The sequence below is a fragment of the Corvus brachyrhynchos genome, unplaced genomic scaffold, assembly GCF_000691975.1.
Source record: "Corvus brachyrhynchos isolate BGI_N302 unplaced genomic scaffold, ASM69197v1 scaffold126, whole genome shotgun sequence".
In the NCBI taxonomy this organism is placed as follows: domain Eukaryota; kingdom Metazoa; phylum Chordata; class Aves; order Passeriformes; family Corvidae; genus Corvus; species Corvus brachyrhynchos.
Genome location: NW_008239283.1, coordinates 7,380,463 through 7,398,708, shown reverse-complemented (window position 1 = coordinate 7,398,708; position 18,246 = coordinate 7,380,463). Strand labels below are relative to the sequence as shown.

Below are 18,246 nucleotides of genomic sequence, written 5' to 3'. Positions count from 1 at the left end.
TCCTGCCCCTGCCCAGACCTCTGAGGAACAGCTGGATGGAAATTCTCATCTAAGCACTTGCAGTGATTTGTTGCTGTGATTGTGGCTTTAAAACTGGTAGTCAGGACTATTCAAAATTAATGGAGCTGCATGGGGTTGATTGGTAATATTTCTGTCTTCTATGTTTGGATTTTCTCAGAGTTAAAATGCAGTCTGAGTGCATTTTGAGGAGGGGGTTTAAGTGCTGGAAACAAAAAAAGCCCCAAAACCTCAACCCCTGGGAAAGCATAGCAGAGCAGGCACAGCTAGACTTCAGTCAGTACTGTACACACATACCAAAGATTGTAGGTCTGTCCTGCAACAGGCTTCAGCTACATGTGAAATTAATAGCAGCTGATAGTGCTCAGCTCCTGAAAGGGTTAGGTTATCACAGCTGTAGGGGATTTTAATTTGTTACTTGTGTAAAGAGTTAATCAGAATAAAATAATTAGTTATTATGTTAGTATAATGAACAGAAACTGAAATTTTTTTACAAAACTACCTGGTATTATGTTTATTTTACTTTATTGCTTTAAATAGAATCAATAACAAATGTATCTTTTTGGGTTTAGAAATTTGAGGTCAGTTTTCCTGTGAAACATGCATCCCTAGCTAATGCCTATTGATCTGGAATTAGAGAGGAAAAGGGTTAAATCTCAATCCCTCTCTGATTTATATTTCCCTCCCCTCTACCCAGCTGTGGACATGGATGGAAGATCTGCAGAAGGAGCTCTTAGAGGATGTCTGTGCTGACTCTGTGGATGCAGTTCAGGAGCTTATCAAGCAGTTTCAGCAGCAGCAAACAGCCACCCTGGATGCTACCCTCAATGTTATTAAAGAAGGGGAAGATCTAATCCAGCAGCTCAGGTAAGCATCCACCTGGGGCACAGGTGTTGAGAAATCTGATGCATGCTGTGCTTTAGGGGTGCCTAAATTGGGAAATGCAAGCTAGGATCAATTGGGAGAGTTTGTTAATTCTTTGCTTATTTGTAATTCTTCAGATCCTTTGAAGGATCCTTTCAATGTTTTATTGAAATTACAAGGAGTGATTTGTGTGGACTGATTAGAGTAGTCTGTGGATGAACATGGGTTTCCTGTTTGACAGAGAGATTATTTATAGGCACTGGGAAGTGAATTGAACCAAATGTGTTTGAAGTGAATATTTTTAGTTGGTATTTATAGAAGATTGTTAAATGGTTGTGAGCTGAGGCCTCGTGATTTATATGGTTTAGTTTCCTGATGTAGGGTAAGTGTAGTCCTCTTAATAAAATACACACGTGTCTAGCAGTCTTCACTGTTTCATTTTGCATGCAGCACCCTTCTATTTAACTTTGTGTATGTGGGGTTTATTCATAGTGTCAAAGAGGCTCTTATACTGCTGATTCTACTAGCACTATGAATTAAACCAGCTCGTTTTTGCCTAATTTAAAATACATGAAGAGACTAACCCCAAGAATTTATCAGAGGGGGAAGGGGAAGGGGTGTCGGGGTTTTTGTTGGGGGTTTGTTGTTTTTTCTTTCTCGATCTGCAATTATCATCAAATGAATATTTGCAGAGTAAGCTTATACAGAATTTGGAGTTGTGAAATCTCTCTCATTTGTTGTAACAGTGGTTTTCTGTGCCTTTAGCTTTGTTGACAGCAGTGAAGTTTTCCTGCCTTTTAGGGATGTTACTGGGCACTGAACCATCACTTATTATTTAGATCTTTGTATTGGTACAGGTTGCCCTTATCCACATGTATATGGTGTGCATGTTCTGTATGCATTATAATATGCAAATATCCCAGGTTTTATGCATTTCACCAGGCTGTCCCAGATAGTTACAGCATCCTCCTCACCCTGAGCTTTCCTAATCTGATGCCTTTACTTTTCACCTGAGATGTGCAGAAAGTCATGAGCCATGATAGGAACCTGATAAGAAAATCCTAAGATGCTCTGGAGTAGAATGGACATTGAGGGCTCTGGTGGAGCTCTGCCCTTAAGAGCCCTCCTGGGGTCCTTAAGTATTTTACTACTGCCACATGCTGAGCTTTCCTCTAAGCTTTTTCTTGTCATTCTGGATGCAGAGTTTTCTCTTCTGGGTCAGGGGGAAAAAAAAAAAAAAAGAGGGATTTGAAAGGACTGCTCTAGGTTTTGATTGTCATTCAGCCCTGGGCAACCACACTGGAGAGCCCATGGAGATTCCTACTCTTGCTGTGTGTGATTTGCTGGCATCATGGGAGAGGGTGAGGGACCTGAGCTGTAGTATTGCTTGCCAATCTTAGAGTTGGAGAGGAAGGATCAGGAGTAGACATAGGTGGGTTCCATCCTTCTATTCATCTTTGCTGATGAGATCAGTAGGAAAGAAACATGCTGAGTAGGCTAAATGAGCTGCCAGAGGGGAAGGGGTTTTAGCTGAGAATGTGTCTGTGGCCAGCTGTAGGGTCAGTCAAAGGTCTGCATGGTCACTTACTTATGTGCAAAGAAATTGTTTGCAAAGTTTAGGGCATTTCTGTGAGATCAAAAAATGGCAGTGAAATTGTGGACTAAAGACTTTTTGTTATTCTTCCCAAGTATTGGAATGGCATCACTTCAGTGCAAACACCCATGGAGAAAAGTCTGAAAGGGACCCTGTACAAGGCCATCAGGTGGAGTGTGAAGTGGTTTGTGGGGTTGCAGAAAGTGTCTAAATTCAGTCCTTGTTCTGGTTGTGAGATTGGCCTAAAGGCTTTTTGCCTGCACCTGAGTTGTAGGGAATTGTGGAGAGTGGCCAGGGTAATACCTGGAGCTGAGAAGTCAGTGGAGCATGAGGAAGAGGTGAACTGCAAGGTGATGTGTGGGACTTGAGGTTTCCTTAATGTGAACATGGTCAATTCTTAGTTTCAATCTTGGAAAAGTGATGGTGGCCTCCGCTTTGAGACATTGGAGACATGGAATTCGTGTCACACTCAAATGTTTGTAAAATACCAAGGCAGGTTTCGTGGTGGCTGTGTTTAACAAAAAAAAGTTGGGTTTGAGGTCTGGCTTGTACTCTGGGCAGTGAGCAAGGTGGAACAAGGTGAACATATTTGTGCAAAGTGATTCCCTGCTTCTGATGGAGTTAACACCAAAGCCACATAGAACGGCTGCCAAACTTTTGAATGTGCACAAAAATTTGCAGCACTGAACTGAACTCATCTGAACTGTCAAGATTAGCTGGTTCAAGTGTTGGATTTGAGCACTCTGACTAACTGCAAGCCTGTAATGTGATCCTGGACTCTTTCAAAAAGTGAGGCAGAACTGTGTGAAAAAATGCAGTGAAGCTGCCTCTGTGTGTGCCCACTCTTAAAATCTTTCATGGCTGCTGGTAATGGTAAAGAACACACAGATAAAGAAAAAAAGGAAAAACTAGAATTGCTGCAATCTTTCCTTAACACTGGATTGCATTTCAGTGTGGATCACCTTGTACCTGCCATGAAGAATAGATGAAGATTGCAAACGCTACAACAATGAAGAGAATGAAATACACTGCTCTTATCAAGCATGTCAAAACACAGGTTAAAAGCAATAAAATTGCTGGAGCTTTGGAAAGTTTTATGTTTCTTGTCCTTATCTTTGAGAGAACAGATTTTGGTTTAGAGAGGATCACTTGTGTAATAGCACTCTGTGTTCCCTCCAGATAGGCGATGAAAAGCTCAGCTGCCTGAACTAAATACCTTGCCTGGGACTGCTCTTCACACAAGGTCTTCAAGGCCTCAGTGACTACATCAGGAGCCCATACCTATCAGGAGTAAAACAGGCCTACCTAGCAACTCTGTACATGTCATGATTCACATTGGAAACACTTTTCACTCTTTCTTATCAGTGCTTTACTGAGGTGATTGTTGTTCTCAACAGTCAACAAGAAGCAAACCTTTTGAACTGCGGTTCCAGGGGTGCTGCTGGGGGCAATATTTCTGCTCATCTGTGAAAGGCAAAACAATGACTTGCTCCAGTGAGATGTGAAAGAACAGGAATGTTCGTGGCTGGAAAAAAAAAAAAAGCCAGTGAAGAGCTAGGTATCTTGCCCATAAGCTTTAGAAAATGGGTATTTCTCACTGAGCTTTCTCACAGTTAAAGCACTGAAAGTGGTTTTAGGAGCACAGTGTTCATTTTAAACAAAGTCAGCAGCAATGTACTGAGTCCAATTTTATGTTCCCCGAAGTTTATTTTGGGGATTTTTTCCAATAATTTCCTTGAATTTTAAAACTCTAGTCCATAGCCTTTCAAAGATTAGTAAGGATCTTATATTTATTCTTTCCCAGAGTTTCTCATTGCCAGACAGAGCAAGAAATATTGTGGCAGAGGCGTGCAATCTCAGAAAAGTTTTTTTTCTTTAGGGAAATCTTTCTTGAACCAGACTAGCTAGGGATTGTCAATACCTTATCTAAGGAGACTAAAAAAAAGTACCAGATTACTACTCTTAAACTTTTATATTGCATCAGTCACTGAAATGCAAGTGCGGCTTGATTTGAGGAGTGAAATGTTTAATGAAATAGAATTTCTAAAACTAAGTGTGTCTCTAGATCCCGTGAGAGATTATTCAACACTAGTCTTGAATAATTCATTGAGCAATTTAGATAATATATGAATAGTAATAATCCTCCATTTGAGTGAAGATTTATTTCATGTCCTTTTATAGGAGACAGGTGCTGACTGAAGGAAACAGAACTTTATTGGATGCAGCCTCAGATTATGCTGTAGTTTCAAAATCTCTGGTTGTTTTCATTCCTTCTTCCTCTGTACAGCTCTAATGTGGAGGCAGAGAGAGATCCTGTGATTACCAAGAATGTGAAAACAGAGTGGGGCAGAAACCATAACACCTGGAGAGAGAAATATTGATGTAATATTATTCCCTTATAAGCAAGGGAAATCGGTAGTTCTTGCTTTAGAATAATGCTGGAGCATCTGAAGTTCAGCGTATTAAATATCAAGTAGTTGAGGGAAAAGAGGTGAAACGCATCCAAAGAGCTAATTACTGTACAGTTAATAGTATTCTGTATTTTTAACTTTATTCTCAGTCTTAGATGTTCAGGCAAATGCTTGTTCATTTCCTTCAAGGCACTTAATGAAAACAGAATAATGTGTGTGTTTTATTGCCTTAGAACCTGAAAGGTGTGTTTTAAACACAGCCAAAATGACCCTGTGTTAAGAGCCCAGTTCAGTTTTAAAAGCTTCTGCTAAAGATAATGCTTGATTTTTTCTCCATTATGCTCCCTGACAGTGTTAATATTAAAGTTGACTGCTGTTGTTTTATTCTGACCCTGTGTGATGACAATTTGCACAGGTCTTTCCAACAGTGTATTTGATAGGGTTTTCTGTTGTTTTAGTTTAAATATACCAAATAATGCAGTTGCTATCACACACCTTTGAGCAGGTTGGATGGAGAAAACTATTGCATCTGAATCTTGTTTTAGCTGACGTGCCAAAGCCAAGATTAAACTTTGGCTTCAGAGTTTCCTTTCTGGCCCTTCTGAAAGTTGAGGGCCTTGTGTGGAACATTTGAGGATAAATTTCACTTCTTTATGTCTGCAAATGGTATTTATCCATAAAACAGTCACTGAAAAAAAATTTGCTGAAGACATACAGACTTTAGGTGAACCTATTAATATACATGAAAGCACAAATAGAAAAGGAACTGTCAGGACTGTCTTGTGCCCATGCTAAGACTTCTTTCAAGAACAGCAAATTCCCCCTTGGCCCTGGCCCACCAGTTAAAAGGTCTGCTCCCTTCTGCTGCTTGTAAATGGAAAATGTTAACTGGAGCAGTATCTGACCTGCCACAGTCACATCTCATTTCACTTTTCCAGTGAAAAGACAAGTCAGAATCTCTCTTGGAGTGTTGGAAAGGTGTGTTGTGGTTTTTTTGCACTGTATTCTGTATCCATTTCTGTACTACGTAATCCAGAGGATATCAAGGCATCCCTAGCCATTGGTCTCAAATACTCATCATTCTAATTCAATTAGTCTGTAAGTAATAAGGTAATGCAGGAAATTAACTTGTAAAGGTCCAGGTGGCTGATGTGAGTATAGGCAGGAACAGGTGACCCTGTAGCATTAAAGGTGATTGCCTGCCAGTCTCCTCAAGAGAGCCATTGAGATTGATGTGCCATCTCTTCCCCTGCCCCTCCCAAGTGTGTAAGGTCACAGTGTCACCACACAAAAAAGGATGATCCCCCTGCTCAAACTTTGTGCCGAGCTCAGGAGCAGGAGGATTTCAGCAACTAGAGGAGATGAGTGTTGCACACACCTTCCCTCAGCCCTTTGTGCTTGGGTTTTCTCCTCAGCAGCACACAGAATCACAGATGTGTAGTTCTTGCTCTTTTGCCTGCCTCACAGCTCGGCTTTAACCCTGCTCTCTGCCTTGCTACAGGGACTCTGCTGTTTCCAACAACAAGACCCCCCACAACAGCTCCATCAGCCACATTGAATCTGTCCTTCAGCAGCTCGACGAGGCCCAGGTACAGATGGAAGAGCTCTTCCATGAGAGGAAGATTAAGCTAGACATTTTTCTTCAGCTCCGGATTTTTGAGCAGTACACCATTGAGGTAAGAGCTGGCTGCATGACCTGAGCAGGGGGGAGATGTGGGAGAGAGAGGACACGTGAACATAGCCTCTGAGGGTATGTCTCGAGCTGTTTGTTTGTGCTCAGCTGTCCAGTGAGGGGGAGAGCAATTTACAACCATTCTTTAATTCAGACTGTTGGACCTAAAGTATACTTTAGGATAAACTGCCAGAATGCACTGAAATAGGTGCATGGGTGCTTAGCTGACTATACTGAGAATCTGCCTGCTTTGCAGAGAAGCTTTATGAGATGCCTGTTATAACTCTCTGTTGACATGAGTCACTTAAGGATTTGAAAGTCGTGTGTCACTTATCAGTGAGGTTTGTCTCTTCAGATACAGATACATGCCTGTCTTTAAACCACAGAGTGAAAACTGTGTTATGCATAAAAGGAAAGGATATTTAAAAGGTGGGCTTTTCAGACATTACAGTGGATTTATTTAAAAAGGAAAAGAATATTAGAGGGGAAAGTTAAAGTACATTTTATGTCTTCATGCAAAAAAGGTCCGTCAGTTGTGTTTTGAACTTATGTTTTGGAATCAAAAGCACTGGATGGAAAATTCATCAAAACATTAATAATTGGGGTATTCTTGGACTGAGAAATTTTGAAGAGACTCCAGCCAATCTCAGTAATTAGTTACTGTAGTTCTGATAGGACATGATGAAAAAAGAACAAAATGTATATTAACTTGTACACAAAGTCCATGAGACTCATGTCAGTGCTTGTGTCCTTTCCTGGGACGTGTTCCTCCTGCTGTATCCCCCTGGTGCTTGTTTAGTTCAGGGAGCACGTGTAAGTGTTTGAGGATGATACCTTCCTGAAGGTATTGCTGGTAAATCCCTGCATACTGTCAAGGTGGGTGCTGGTAACTAATGGGAGGTTTAGAATGCCACATTACATTTTGTGTTTAAGACATGGCATGATGAATTATAGTGGAATAAAAGGCAGGAAACAGGTGTCCTGTTTCCTAAAAGGTGTCCTGTTCTATAGCTGAATGCCAGAGATAGGAATCAGTGAGGAGTATCTGAGCTTGTCTGTTGCAACTGCACGGTGAGGTATTTCACTGCAGTCTGTCCTACAGTGCTTGTTAATTATGTAAATTGGAATAGTTTCCTTTACTCACCAGTTATATGCAGCCTCCTTGCTATTGAGAGGCAGTATTCTTTGGTTGTGTATGTAAATATAAATGTATTTATTTCATATCAGATACTGCTCTTCCAGCAAAGTATGTCACCTCCTATGTTTAAATAGAGGATACTTTGATATATGTGGTGTGGCAGATGCTGAATAATTGAGAGTTTTACTCTAAAGATGTAAATGGGTGTGAATGCTGTACTTGAACATACCTATACATGGCACCTGTGTTTTCAAAAATGAAGAAAAAAAATAAAAGAGACAACCAATATGTGCTTCTGGAACACCCAAATGTGTTTGTAGGCAGTATGTGGTGAACCCATGTGAGTTATGCATTAAGGTCTCAGCCTGTTTCACTGCAGATTCAAGGTCTGAATCTATAATTGTGCTGATTTAAGTAAAAATCTTTTTTAAAAATTAAAACAAATCATTGTGCTAAATTACTTTTCTTTCTAAATAGTCTTTCAATCAAAGAGTGTCACCACCAGGCATTACTTTACTGATGGGGCAACCGAGGCATCAGGAGAGGATGTAACTTACACTGTTCCCCTCCAGATGGGATACCAAAATGGGAATGCTTTGTGGATACCTCTGATTTGCTTCTGCATAGATCCTACTTCTTTATATTCACAGAATGGAATGGCTGTGATACATTAAGATATTTAAAATTGGAAATGTGCTTCAGAGTCTTCTAAAATCAGATTAGCTAGAAAGGATTTTAAAGAAAGTCACCACTTAGTTGTCAGTGTAGATTTGCTATTTTTTTTATCAAATGAACATCTGAATTCCCTCTGCAAGATTAATATTACAGGGAAATCTGAGAGTATGTTTCATAGAGAGTCTATGGGCAGATGATTTTATTTAGAAAGCTCCCTCTCTCAGAAAAATATTTTTTGTTTTAGAATAATTGTGACAATTTCTACTGAAAACATGGTGAAAAATATATCCAGGTCAGCATCTTAAACCCTGTAAGTACAGTTAGTACTTAAAGAAGAAAGGCAGTTTGAGGGATAATAAAACAAAGGCAGTTTAAAATAAAACGTTAAGTAACACATGTATGCTATGCATTTCAAACAACAGCTGAATTGGCTCAAATTGATACAGTAATGGTGCTTAGAAAGTAGATTTCAGTCAGTTGCCTCAGCTGTGTAATAAAGATTCCAAGTCAGTAGGAAACTGTTACAAGAATTAACAGAATTATCTCATGCCATTGTTGAGAAACAAAGAGATTTTTTCATCACCATAATTTAAAAGCGTGTAGTATTTCTAATGGTTGACTCTTCCCAGCTATTGAGGGGAAAAGATGATGACATTTAAAACAGGAAATTAAGTATTTTTTGCTACTAAAGACAAGTAGCTTGAGCTATGACTGGAAATGTATTTAGGTTTTAATTTTCCATAATAGCCTAGATCCTGCATAGATTAAGAATAGTGAAATAATGTGTACCAGTATGATTGATTGTCAAATGAATTTCTCCTTTTCTAGTCTAGATAAGCCCCCTTCCATCTGTCCAAAGAGCAGAGCCATATTGAGCACAACCTTAGTGAAAGACTTCTACCTGCTGCAGCTGCGTTAATCCTCCCTGCGCTCACACAAACTGCCTGCAGAGTGTGGGCCCTCCTCCTCCTCTTCCCGAACTTGAACACTTTTCTCCTCATTGCTGCTTCTGCCTTGTTAAGCCCCAAGTTTCCAATTTTTCCTTCTTAGGTCTGTTATTTGGGTCTGTTGGTTCTTGTGCTCCAGGGAATCCCTTGAGATGAGGTCCCTTCCCTGGCAGCTCTGGCGAGAGGAAGATTTGCATCTCTCTAGTGGAAGCCAGAGGGATGCAGCTGTGGGAGTCAATCTGCTTCCAACAGCTTTAGGGAAGGCTGCACGTTAGAGCTCAGCCTCAGAGAACATTTACATCTCATGTTTTCTCTTTCCATCCAGTTTTGGTACTGAACATTTTCAATTCTGTTAATTTTCCCTGCTGCTCTCTCTCCTTTCTAATTAATAAAGCAGACAAAGTATTAGGATTTTTAAAAATTCACAAATGGCAAATGAGTGATTTGCCTTTTTGTTTAGGAAGTGTCTGCCTTTTGTTCTTTGGAAACTTCCCTGCTTTGTCTGTTCTCCCCAGATACCGAAATTTGTGCCACAGATCACATAACCCGTTCCTCTGGCACCTTCCTAAACTTACACTGTGCCCATCTGTTTTGTAGCCCTCCTGGTTTTTGAGATTTTCTATAATCTTTGCTTCTTGACAGAAGTTTGGAGTCCAGACAGACTTCAGGATTAATGATTACTGCACAAGCAACACTTATTTCCATCTATTTTGGCATTATTGATCTTGTACTTCAGTAAAACCTGTCAACTATTGTTGCGTTTTATCTTCAGGAAAAATGCTTTCCTTTAAGAGAAGCCACCTGCCCATTTCTTCGGCAGGGCAGGCCAGCTGTGTTCATTTAGGACTTTTAAGGACTTCTAAGCCTCACAGGCAGCTTTTGTGTTGTCCTGGAGTCATGGCAGGTTTGGCAGATATGAATTTGGGTACAAACCCACAGGCCCATCGCATGAGCTGCCTGTTCTTTCTTGCCTTAATCTCATTATATTGACTGATATTTACACTCTGGATTCTTGGGTTAAGTTATGAAATCCCAACTATGGCAACACCTGGAAACAGACATAACAGAAACATGAGAGAGCCTGGCTGTCCCTATGGGAGGCTGTTCTGCCCTAAATTTTAACACCACAAAATGACAGCCCATCTTTTATTTAGGAAACGTGTCCAACTCTGATGCCTGATATGTTTTATTCCTTTACCAAGCCACTGCACATTTCAAAACAAGATGGGATCATTGGGATTATATGGTTGGTCTTTCTGTATGATACTGACTTCAGTTGAGTTTGTGCAGCCAGCCAGGTAACTCGGGAGATTTCATGGAATGTGAATGTGGTAGCTGATCTGCTGCGAGGAAATTGGGAGTAAGGCTGGAGGGCTGAGGGCTGGCAGACATCAGCAGCAGTGCTGGCACCACGCTGAGTGTATTACACATATGAAGCACAGTCTTGCTCCAGAGTTCTATCCTCAGGAAGCTCTGTCAAGTATACTTTGTCCTTTGCTTCAGGAATAGCAATTCAGAGGCTTATTAACCATTATTTGAGTGACTGCGAATGTACAGCAAAATGCTGACTAAATGTGTAAGAACCAAATGGTAAAATGCACTGAGTTGCACCCCCTAAAAAATTACTGCCATGCAAAGTCTTTCTGCGTATTTTTCCTTTAAAGCTTTTGTAGAGAGATTATCAAATTCACCTGTAGGCCTCTATAAAATGCTATGACTGTGCACAGGAATGATCTCAGCCAATATGTGTCCAGCAGCATTTGTTGGTTACCTCAAAAGAAACTTCCTTCTCCCTTTCCCAGAAGTGTCCAGCTCCTTCCCTTGCATGTATTGTTTCTTTTCCTACAATGTGCAATGCTAGACAGAACCTGTGTTCTGTAGTCTTAGAATGATGTGGTTCCTACACCAGGACAGTCCTGGGAGGGATTAAGGGGGTTCCCACAGTACAGTGTAAATTGGATCTTGTATGCAGTTTGTTATATTTCGAAAAACCCCATGATGACTAAAATCTTCACCTGCTGGACATCTAATTTTCCCCCATCAATTTCTTTGGCTCTGTTTCACCTGCTAATTAAAATTTTCAGTCTTGGTTTCTCTTGCTGGCTCTTCTGGCTGTTCACAGCCATCCCTGAGCATGAGTTTAGGAGGAAACAGGAGGCAGCTTTCACAGCAGCTCATTTCACTGTTATTTACAACTTGTTCGAGCATCCCATTCCAGCTTCATAACACTAGCAGAACCTTTCAAGAGCATTAGCTGCCTGCATGAAGGTTTTGTATGCAAGATGTTTTGTAGCCCCCTCACTGACTAAGAGCTGACACCCAGGTATGAACTTCTTTATTAGAAATAAGTGTTACAGTGATTTTGAGATAGATTTGAAAGGAAGAATGGTGAAAAAAATTCAGCCTGTTCTGTTCATAAGCTGGAATCCTGTAATGTTTCATGCTTATTGAGCTTTTGTTTCTCTTTTCCATGTATGCCAAGTTTTCCAACTGCATGTCACTTCATTTTAAGAAAAGGAATGCTCTAAGCTGATCTGGGCACCCTGGGTTTTGGAGATGAATTCCATTGTTGCTCCAGATATTTTTGGGATTCAAAGGAGTCAAAAGCACCAGAGCAGAATCATCACTGTGACAGTCCTTTCACACTTCAGTGGCTCAGGTCCCCACTAAGCCAGTGTGGCATCTCTGTCTGTTGTCAAAAAATTGGGGTGACAGTGTTGTCATTTTGCACAGCATCAGCCAAAACCAAGGCCTGAGAAAGAGGAACAGCAAACTTACTGCTTGTATGATCTGTAGAAGTGACAGTTCAATTTACCCTTTCCTATCTTAGTCCATTCCTGGACCCACTTACACGGTTGCATCCAGCCCTCTGCTCCTTCAGCCTGCTCTGAATGCTGCTGCCCTTGGTATTCCTGGTGCCCAATCTCTGGTGTGTGCCTTAGAGTTCTCACCAACTCTATTATAATTCCTTTCTTTCTGCACTCACAGACGATCCCTCTGCATCCAGGAGTTGGAATATTTTTTTATTCCTTCCTGGATCAAATCTTACCTCTCATCTCATCCATCCTCACTCTGTTAATCACAGCTGTATGGCTGTTACTTTTTTTCTCTTGAGCTAGATCTTGCCTTTTCAGTACAGATCTGCTCTGTGCCTGTGTGACTGTTCTTCGTGTCCTGGCTCACCCCCATGCTCTACCCACTCTTCTCACCTTTGCTTCTCTTCCTACTTGCACCATCAATTTTTGTTGCAACCTGCCTCCTACATTTGCTTATTCTTTGCAGGCATCTTTATTTTAGATCCCTCTCAAGCCCACTCTCTTTGTGTCCATAGCTTGTGCTCCCATGATAGAGCGTTTTTCCCTCCTCCTCATATGCCCTTCCTCAGCCCATACTTCAGAATATCAGCTCCTATGTGATTCATTTTCCATATAGCATTTATCTTCTTTCACTTCATTCCTCACTTCCCCTCTCCACCTCCTTCAACTGGCAAACAAAATTTTCAGGTTGCCACTAAACAACATGACTTTAGGTGTTGAACACTGAATTAAGGCTAAACAAGCAGCATTCAAGGCTCAGAAGCACCATTTTGTAGAAAATCTCAGCAGCAGCAGCATAAAAAATATATACTTAAGGATTTAGATAACTTATTGGAGATGTACAATTGCCTGTACAGCAGCTGCTGCAGCTCTGGCAGGCTCTTTGGCTTAACTCACAAACAAGCTACAAGGTAGGCATGAGCTGCCTGGACTGCTCCTATTGTTGCTATTATTAATGCTACTACTTTTCACCTGTGTGTCTCTTCTCTATACCTCTCATTGTTCTCCAGGACTGGAGAACATGTCCCTCTCCATTTGGTAATGTCTCCTGCTGGTGTTGCAACATGATAAATCCAGGAGGCAGCAAATGCAGCAGTATTGCGGCAGTGGGAATTTGGATATATTAAATTGCTGCTTTAGGAGGATTCCTGCCTAAAGACCATGTGGTCTAGACTGTGGTCACTGTGTCTGCCTGGAAAACAGACCTGGCTGCCATAGTCTATATATCCATAATTGCTCTGTGGTGGTCTCATGGAGCTCACACAAACCCAGCATTTGCTCACATGCTTCCTCCATTTCTCTGATAAGGATATCTCAGATATCTCACTTCATACTCGAGTGGGTTCACTGCCAGCATTGCTTCTCCTCCTGTCATCGTGGCAGCAGGAGCATCTGTTTCAGGTGAAGAATTACAAAATGTGCTTCCTAAGCTCATTGGAATCAACAGCTTTGTCATGTCTTTCTCTCATCAGTACTCCTGGATCATTTGACCTTCCTTTAGTACTAGGGAGCTGTTTCTTGGCCACTGACCTTGTATGACCCACAAAAAAGGAGGGTGGCTCATTCCAAGGAGTTGGCTGAAGTGTGGCTGACAATGAGTCGTATGTGCAGCTTTCCTTGGAACAGTGTGGGAACCAGGGGATGAGGCTGCTGCCTGTCCTAGTGTAGACCTGTGCACTGCTGCTCTTGCTGCTCCCACAACCCTTTTGCTTTGGTACAATTTCTTTCTCAAGCCACAGCAGAACAGAGCAGAGCTCAGATCTTCTATTACAGCAGGGCTTCCCTTCTCTCACTGCATGTGAAGGTTGCTGAGGTCTATTTAGAATCACAAACACTGGGAAGTAAAGTGAATAAAACAAAAAGCACTGTCAGTTCTTCCCACCAAAAAACTAGCACATGAACAGGGTAAACTAATCAGCCATTCTTCTTTGTCAAAAGGGAATAAAACAAGTTCATGGCCAAGTGACCCTCATTTATGAGAGAATTCCTGATACAGAGCCAGTGCAATTGGGTCTTGCCACAGCTTAGGGAACAGGACACTTCTGTTTGATGCAGTCCAAGTTTTATCAGAGATATCAAGGCCTGACTAATCTGTGAAAGCATCCAATTTTTGGACTTGAAAAATATATGACTGTAGTTAACAGAGCTGCCTAATTACATCTTATTCCTTAAGAAAAAGAAATCATTTTCCCTGTACCCAAAGCAAACCAGTAGATCCAGACTCTGGCACCATTTCTAAACGGTCCTGTTTGAAGTACAGAAAATGCTGGGATTTTGAGGCATTGTCTGTACAGACAGAAAAGGAAATGTCTTAATGAGATATGTAAAGCAGCATGGACTCTGGAATAGGGCACCAGATTGGGATTCAGGAAACCTAGGTTGTTATCACAGCCCTGCTATTGCTTCTTGCCTTAGTGTGCATTAGATTCCCTGCTAGCCATCTGTTTGTTACTCAGAGCAATGTACCCAGCCTTCCTGTACCCACTTAGCCTGAGAAATTTGATGTTGTTCCACCTCTTGCTGTGCCTGATTCCTTCCTCTCTTCCCCTGACCCAGCACACGGATGACTGTCACTCCTTCATCAGCCCCCACTCAAAGGCTGCTTCCCTCCTTCCCTCTACTGGTGGCCGTGCTCTTGGCCTGGCAGAGCTGGCACTCACTCTGACAGCTTTGTCACTGCTGGACGTGTCTGACTGTCTAGAGCTGCTCAGGTGCAGGCTGAGCCTCTGTTCCTGGCCCTGACAATGTGACATGGAGCACGATGGGCTGGCCTTGCATCCCGCATTGTTTATCAGCTTGTGTCCTCACTGCCTTGTACCATCCTTTCCTCTTTAGCTGGAACACTGATGTGATCTGAGGAGTGTAGATAATGGAGCAAAAACCCTTTAAGCTCCATTGTCCACAAGGGACAGGTAGAAGTTTAGGTGCAGCTCCTTCTGTGTGTGTAGCCTGGTGAAAGCTGGTTGCTGCCACAAGCATGAACTGCACTGGTTTTCTGGGAGCCACCCTTCTCCTGAGTGTTTGCAGATTCCTCTCTGCTGCAGACCTGTCTTGGACACTCAGGGCTTAGGGGCAAAAACCAGTATGGTCAGGAAGAACCATTTCCCAGTGCTGGGATGGAAATTATTGTAGATTTAACAATAAAAGCAGTGCTGATCAGTGTCCTTTCTGCAGCCAAGTGGAGAAGTTACCAAGAGAAAGTTCTTCTGATTCATTTATGTCACGTGATTTTCCATTAGACATAGCAGAAGAGATTTTACATTGAACTTTGTGTTCCTGTCATGACTGTAGGAACCTGCTCTCACTCTGACTTAATTCTGTTGTTTGTCGTTTGAAATGAGGTCAAGATCACCTCAGTTCTGATTACTGTTAGCTGAGCATCTGTCCCTAAATGTAAATGTATCTAGTAAAACTCTTCTCCACCATCAACTTTGGACAGTTTTCCATAACTGTTAACTCTGCCAATAAGTCTCCACAGTCCAGGAACTCCTGCTGTGATATGTGTATGAATCAGAGGCTGCTGGAATCAGGAACGGGGCCAAAGACAGTGTAGAGATAGCTATTATTTAAAGGTAATTGAGTGGAATGGGCAAAGGAACAAGCTGAAGAAAAATAGAGGCCCCTCAGGATAGCCACACTCTGCCTTCTACCCTGCAGCTGAGTCCCAAGTTCTTCATTGAGTAAGTCTGCTTTTCTGCTTCTCTCAAAAAAGAGCCTAAAACGTGCACTTTTTCCTTCTAGTACAAAACTATGTGTTCCTGTCCATTCTAATGTGAGAAAGGCTGAGAGCTGGTCCGTTTGGGTCGTCTTCCTAAGCTTGTGTTGCATATAATGTATGTTTTCTGGAAAGGAAAGCTGAATGGAATATTTTGAATCTTGGTTCCTTAGGAAGTTAAGTATCTCACTGCACACAGGCCCTGAAGAGCACTTCGTGCACAAATGGGAATGTAGATACCTACTTTTAGCTCTCCTGAATCTAGCTATGAGGAATTGACCTATTAATCAGAATTAAGGCATTTATTTAATAATTTTCAATCCTTCTAAGACTTGTATTCTGCCCTGTATGACTTAATTCCCATTTCCCTTGTCCCCCTTCCCTCATTCATTGTCACTAGCACATTCTTCTCTTTTTTGCCTGCGGTAGCAGAACCTAGGTTGAGGTGAGACTGGGCTGTTTAGGTGGAGACTAGATCTTACTTTAATTGCCCAGGCAAAATTGGAGGACTTTGATACCAGCTGGCTACTGTGGAGAAAGATGTAAAATGCAGAAGATACAATAAATGGACTGCTAAAATCGGCCTGTGTGTCACAATTAGGAAGCAGAGAAAGCAAAGAAGATTTTGCATGTTCCCAGGAGTTACTGGCAGGTCTTTGGTTACAGCCAGGTACCATTCATGAATCTGTAGATGATTCACCTAAACCTTGAGTGTGATGTTACTGTGTTGTGCATTACATCTGTGATATGTAACATTTAGTGTGTTGCAAAACGGTTTTAGAAACATTCAGGCCATTTTGGGATTGCATGTTTGCAAGGTGCTTTGTAATTCCAGAAATGTTATTTTTTCATTTAATTCGATTATATTCAGAAACATTCTTTCTGCCATCAATGATAATGTAGTGGGTATTCTCTTCCAGTGTCATTTGGGATGTGTAAGGGAAAAGGAAGGTAACAGCTTTTGTTGGACTGATAACCTTTTCATGGATCCTCACCTAAAAAAAATGTGAAGTGTGATCATTAATTGAGCAGGATCTGGAGTGTACTGTGGCTGTGGTTTGAAGGTTTCTGGATCAGAGTCAAAATGTGAAGTATTTTCTGGTCCAAACATTGTTTGAGAGTAAGGTATTTCATTGATCCTGAGTGAATACAGTGCCTGTCTTCTGCCCATGAAGGTCACAGCAGAGCTGGATGCCTGGAATGAAGATCTGCTGAGACAAATGAATGATTTCAACACTGAGGATCTCACTCTGGCTGAGCAGCGATTGCAGCGGCACACTGAGCGGAAACTGGCCATGAACAACATGACCTTTGAAGTCATCCAACAAGGGCAAGACTTGCACCAATACATTATGGAGGTCCAGGCTTCAGGTGAGCAGAGCAATTTGGTCTCTATTCCACTTGGAGAAAAAAATAAAACAAAATAAAACAAAACAAGAAAAAGCCCAAGACCCCCAGTTCAGGCAAAAATGCTGCAATACATATCAAATAAATAAGCTTTTAACGTAAGTATGGGCAGTACCTGTCTCTTCTCTCCCAGAACTGTTCCGCTTGTTTTGAGAATTTTGATTCAGGATTTTATGTAAAAACCTGCTGTTTCTTTGAGATTGAAACTCACTGAGGAAATGAAGCTGACTTTCAAGTTTCATTCAGAAAGTTTCACAGCTGCAGGATGTTTGTGATTGACTCCGAACTGGATGGAGAGGGGAGGGCAAGACAAGCTCCTTGTCCTTGCCTCCAGCTCAGAAACAAGCACTGCAGAGTCATGAGCTACAGATCCTTGAGCTGGGCAGTCAAACCTCAGGTCTGGATGAAGTCTAGTTGTTCTAGACTTCTTAGCTTGTTAATCTTACTGCAAATAGACTTTAGTGAGAGTCAAACTGACCAGTTGGGCCGGCTTCATTCTCTTCAGACCTTTTCCCTGTTCCCCATTTCAGGGTGCAGACATGCCCAAGGGGAGAAAGAATCTAGTTATCCAAGAGTCCTCTGGGAAAGAATCCAAATATGAGAGCCTTGAAACCAGTCATGAAATGGAGCTCTTGTTTCCAGCCAGTTCTACTTTGAATTTTTTTGTGTAAAAAGGGAATATGATAAACCATACTGGAATTCTCCTTTTCAGAGTACACTTAAAAGTTAAAGGTAGCAACTTGAGTGTAAAAAAGCCCTTTGAGATGTGCTCTTAAATGAAAGTCTTGATTCATTTCGATAGGGAGTCTTCTGATTTTACTCTGCTTCTCAGCATAAGATCCTATTTCTAATACATCCTAAGAGTCAGGATTTTTGTATCCTTGCATTTTGCATCTGGAAAAGGAATATCATAATTCAGATTAATCACTGCATAAAGCCCAGAAGTGAATGTTACTTGTGTAGTGTTTTAACCTTCTAAAATGTTTGGA

The 18,246-nt window shown here is 41.5% G+C and overlaps 1 protein-coding gene across 13 annotated transcripts in view; it reads left to right on the top strand.

Annotated features, from left to right (window-relative positions):
• KALRN (kalirin, RhoGEF kinase) overlaps window positions 1–18,246 on the top strand; it is a 330,226-nt gene that overhangs the window by 137,947 nt on the left and 174,033 nt on the right. For all 13 annotated transcript variants that reach the window (XM_017740170.1, XM_017740164.1, XM_017740169.1 and 10 more), the window contains exons 11-13: window positions 716–885; window positions 6,389–6,563; window positions 17,026–17,221. In XM_017740170.1, coding sequence (XP_017595659.1) covers window positions 716–885; window positions 6,389–6,563; window positions 17,026–17,221 — 541 coding nt within the window. The remainder of the gene's footprint in view (window positions 1–715; window positions 886–6,388; window positions 6,564–17,025; window positions 17,222–18,246) is intronic.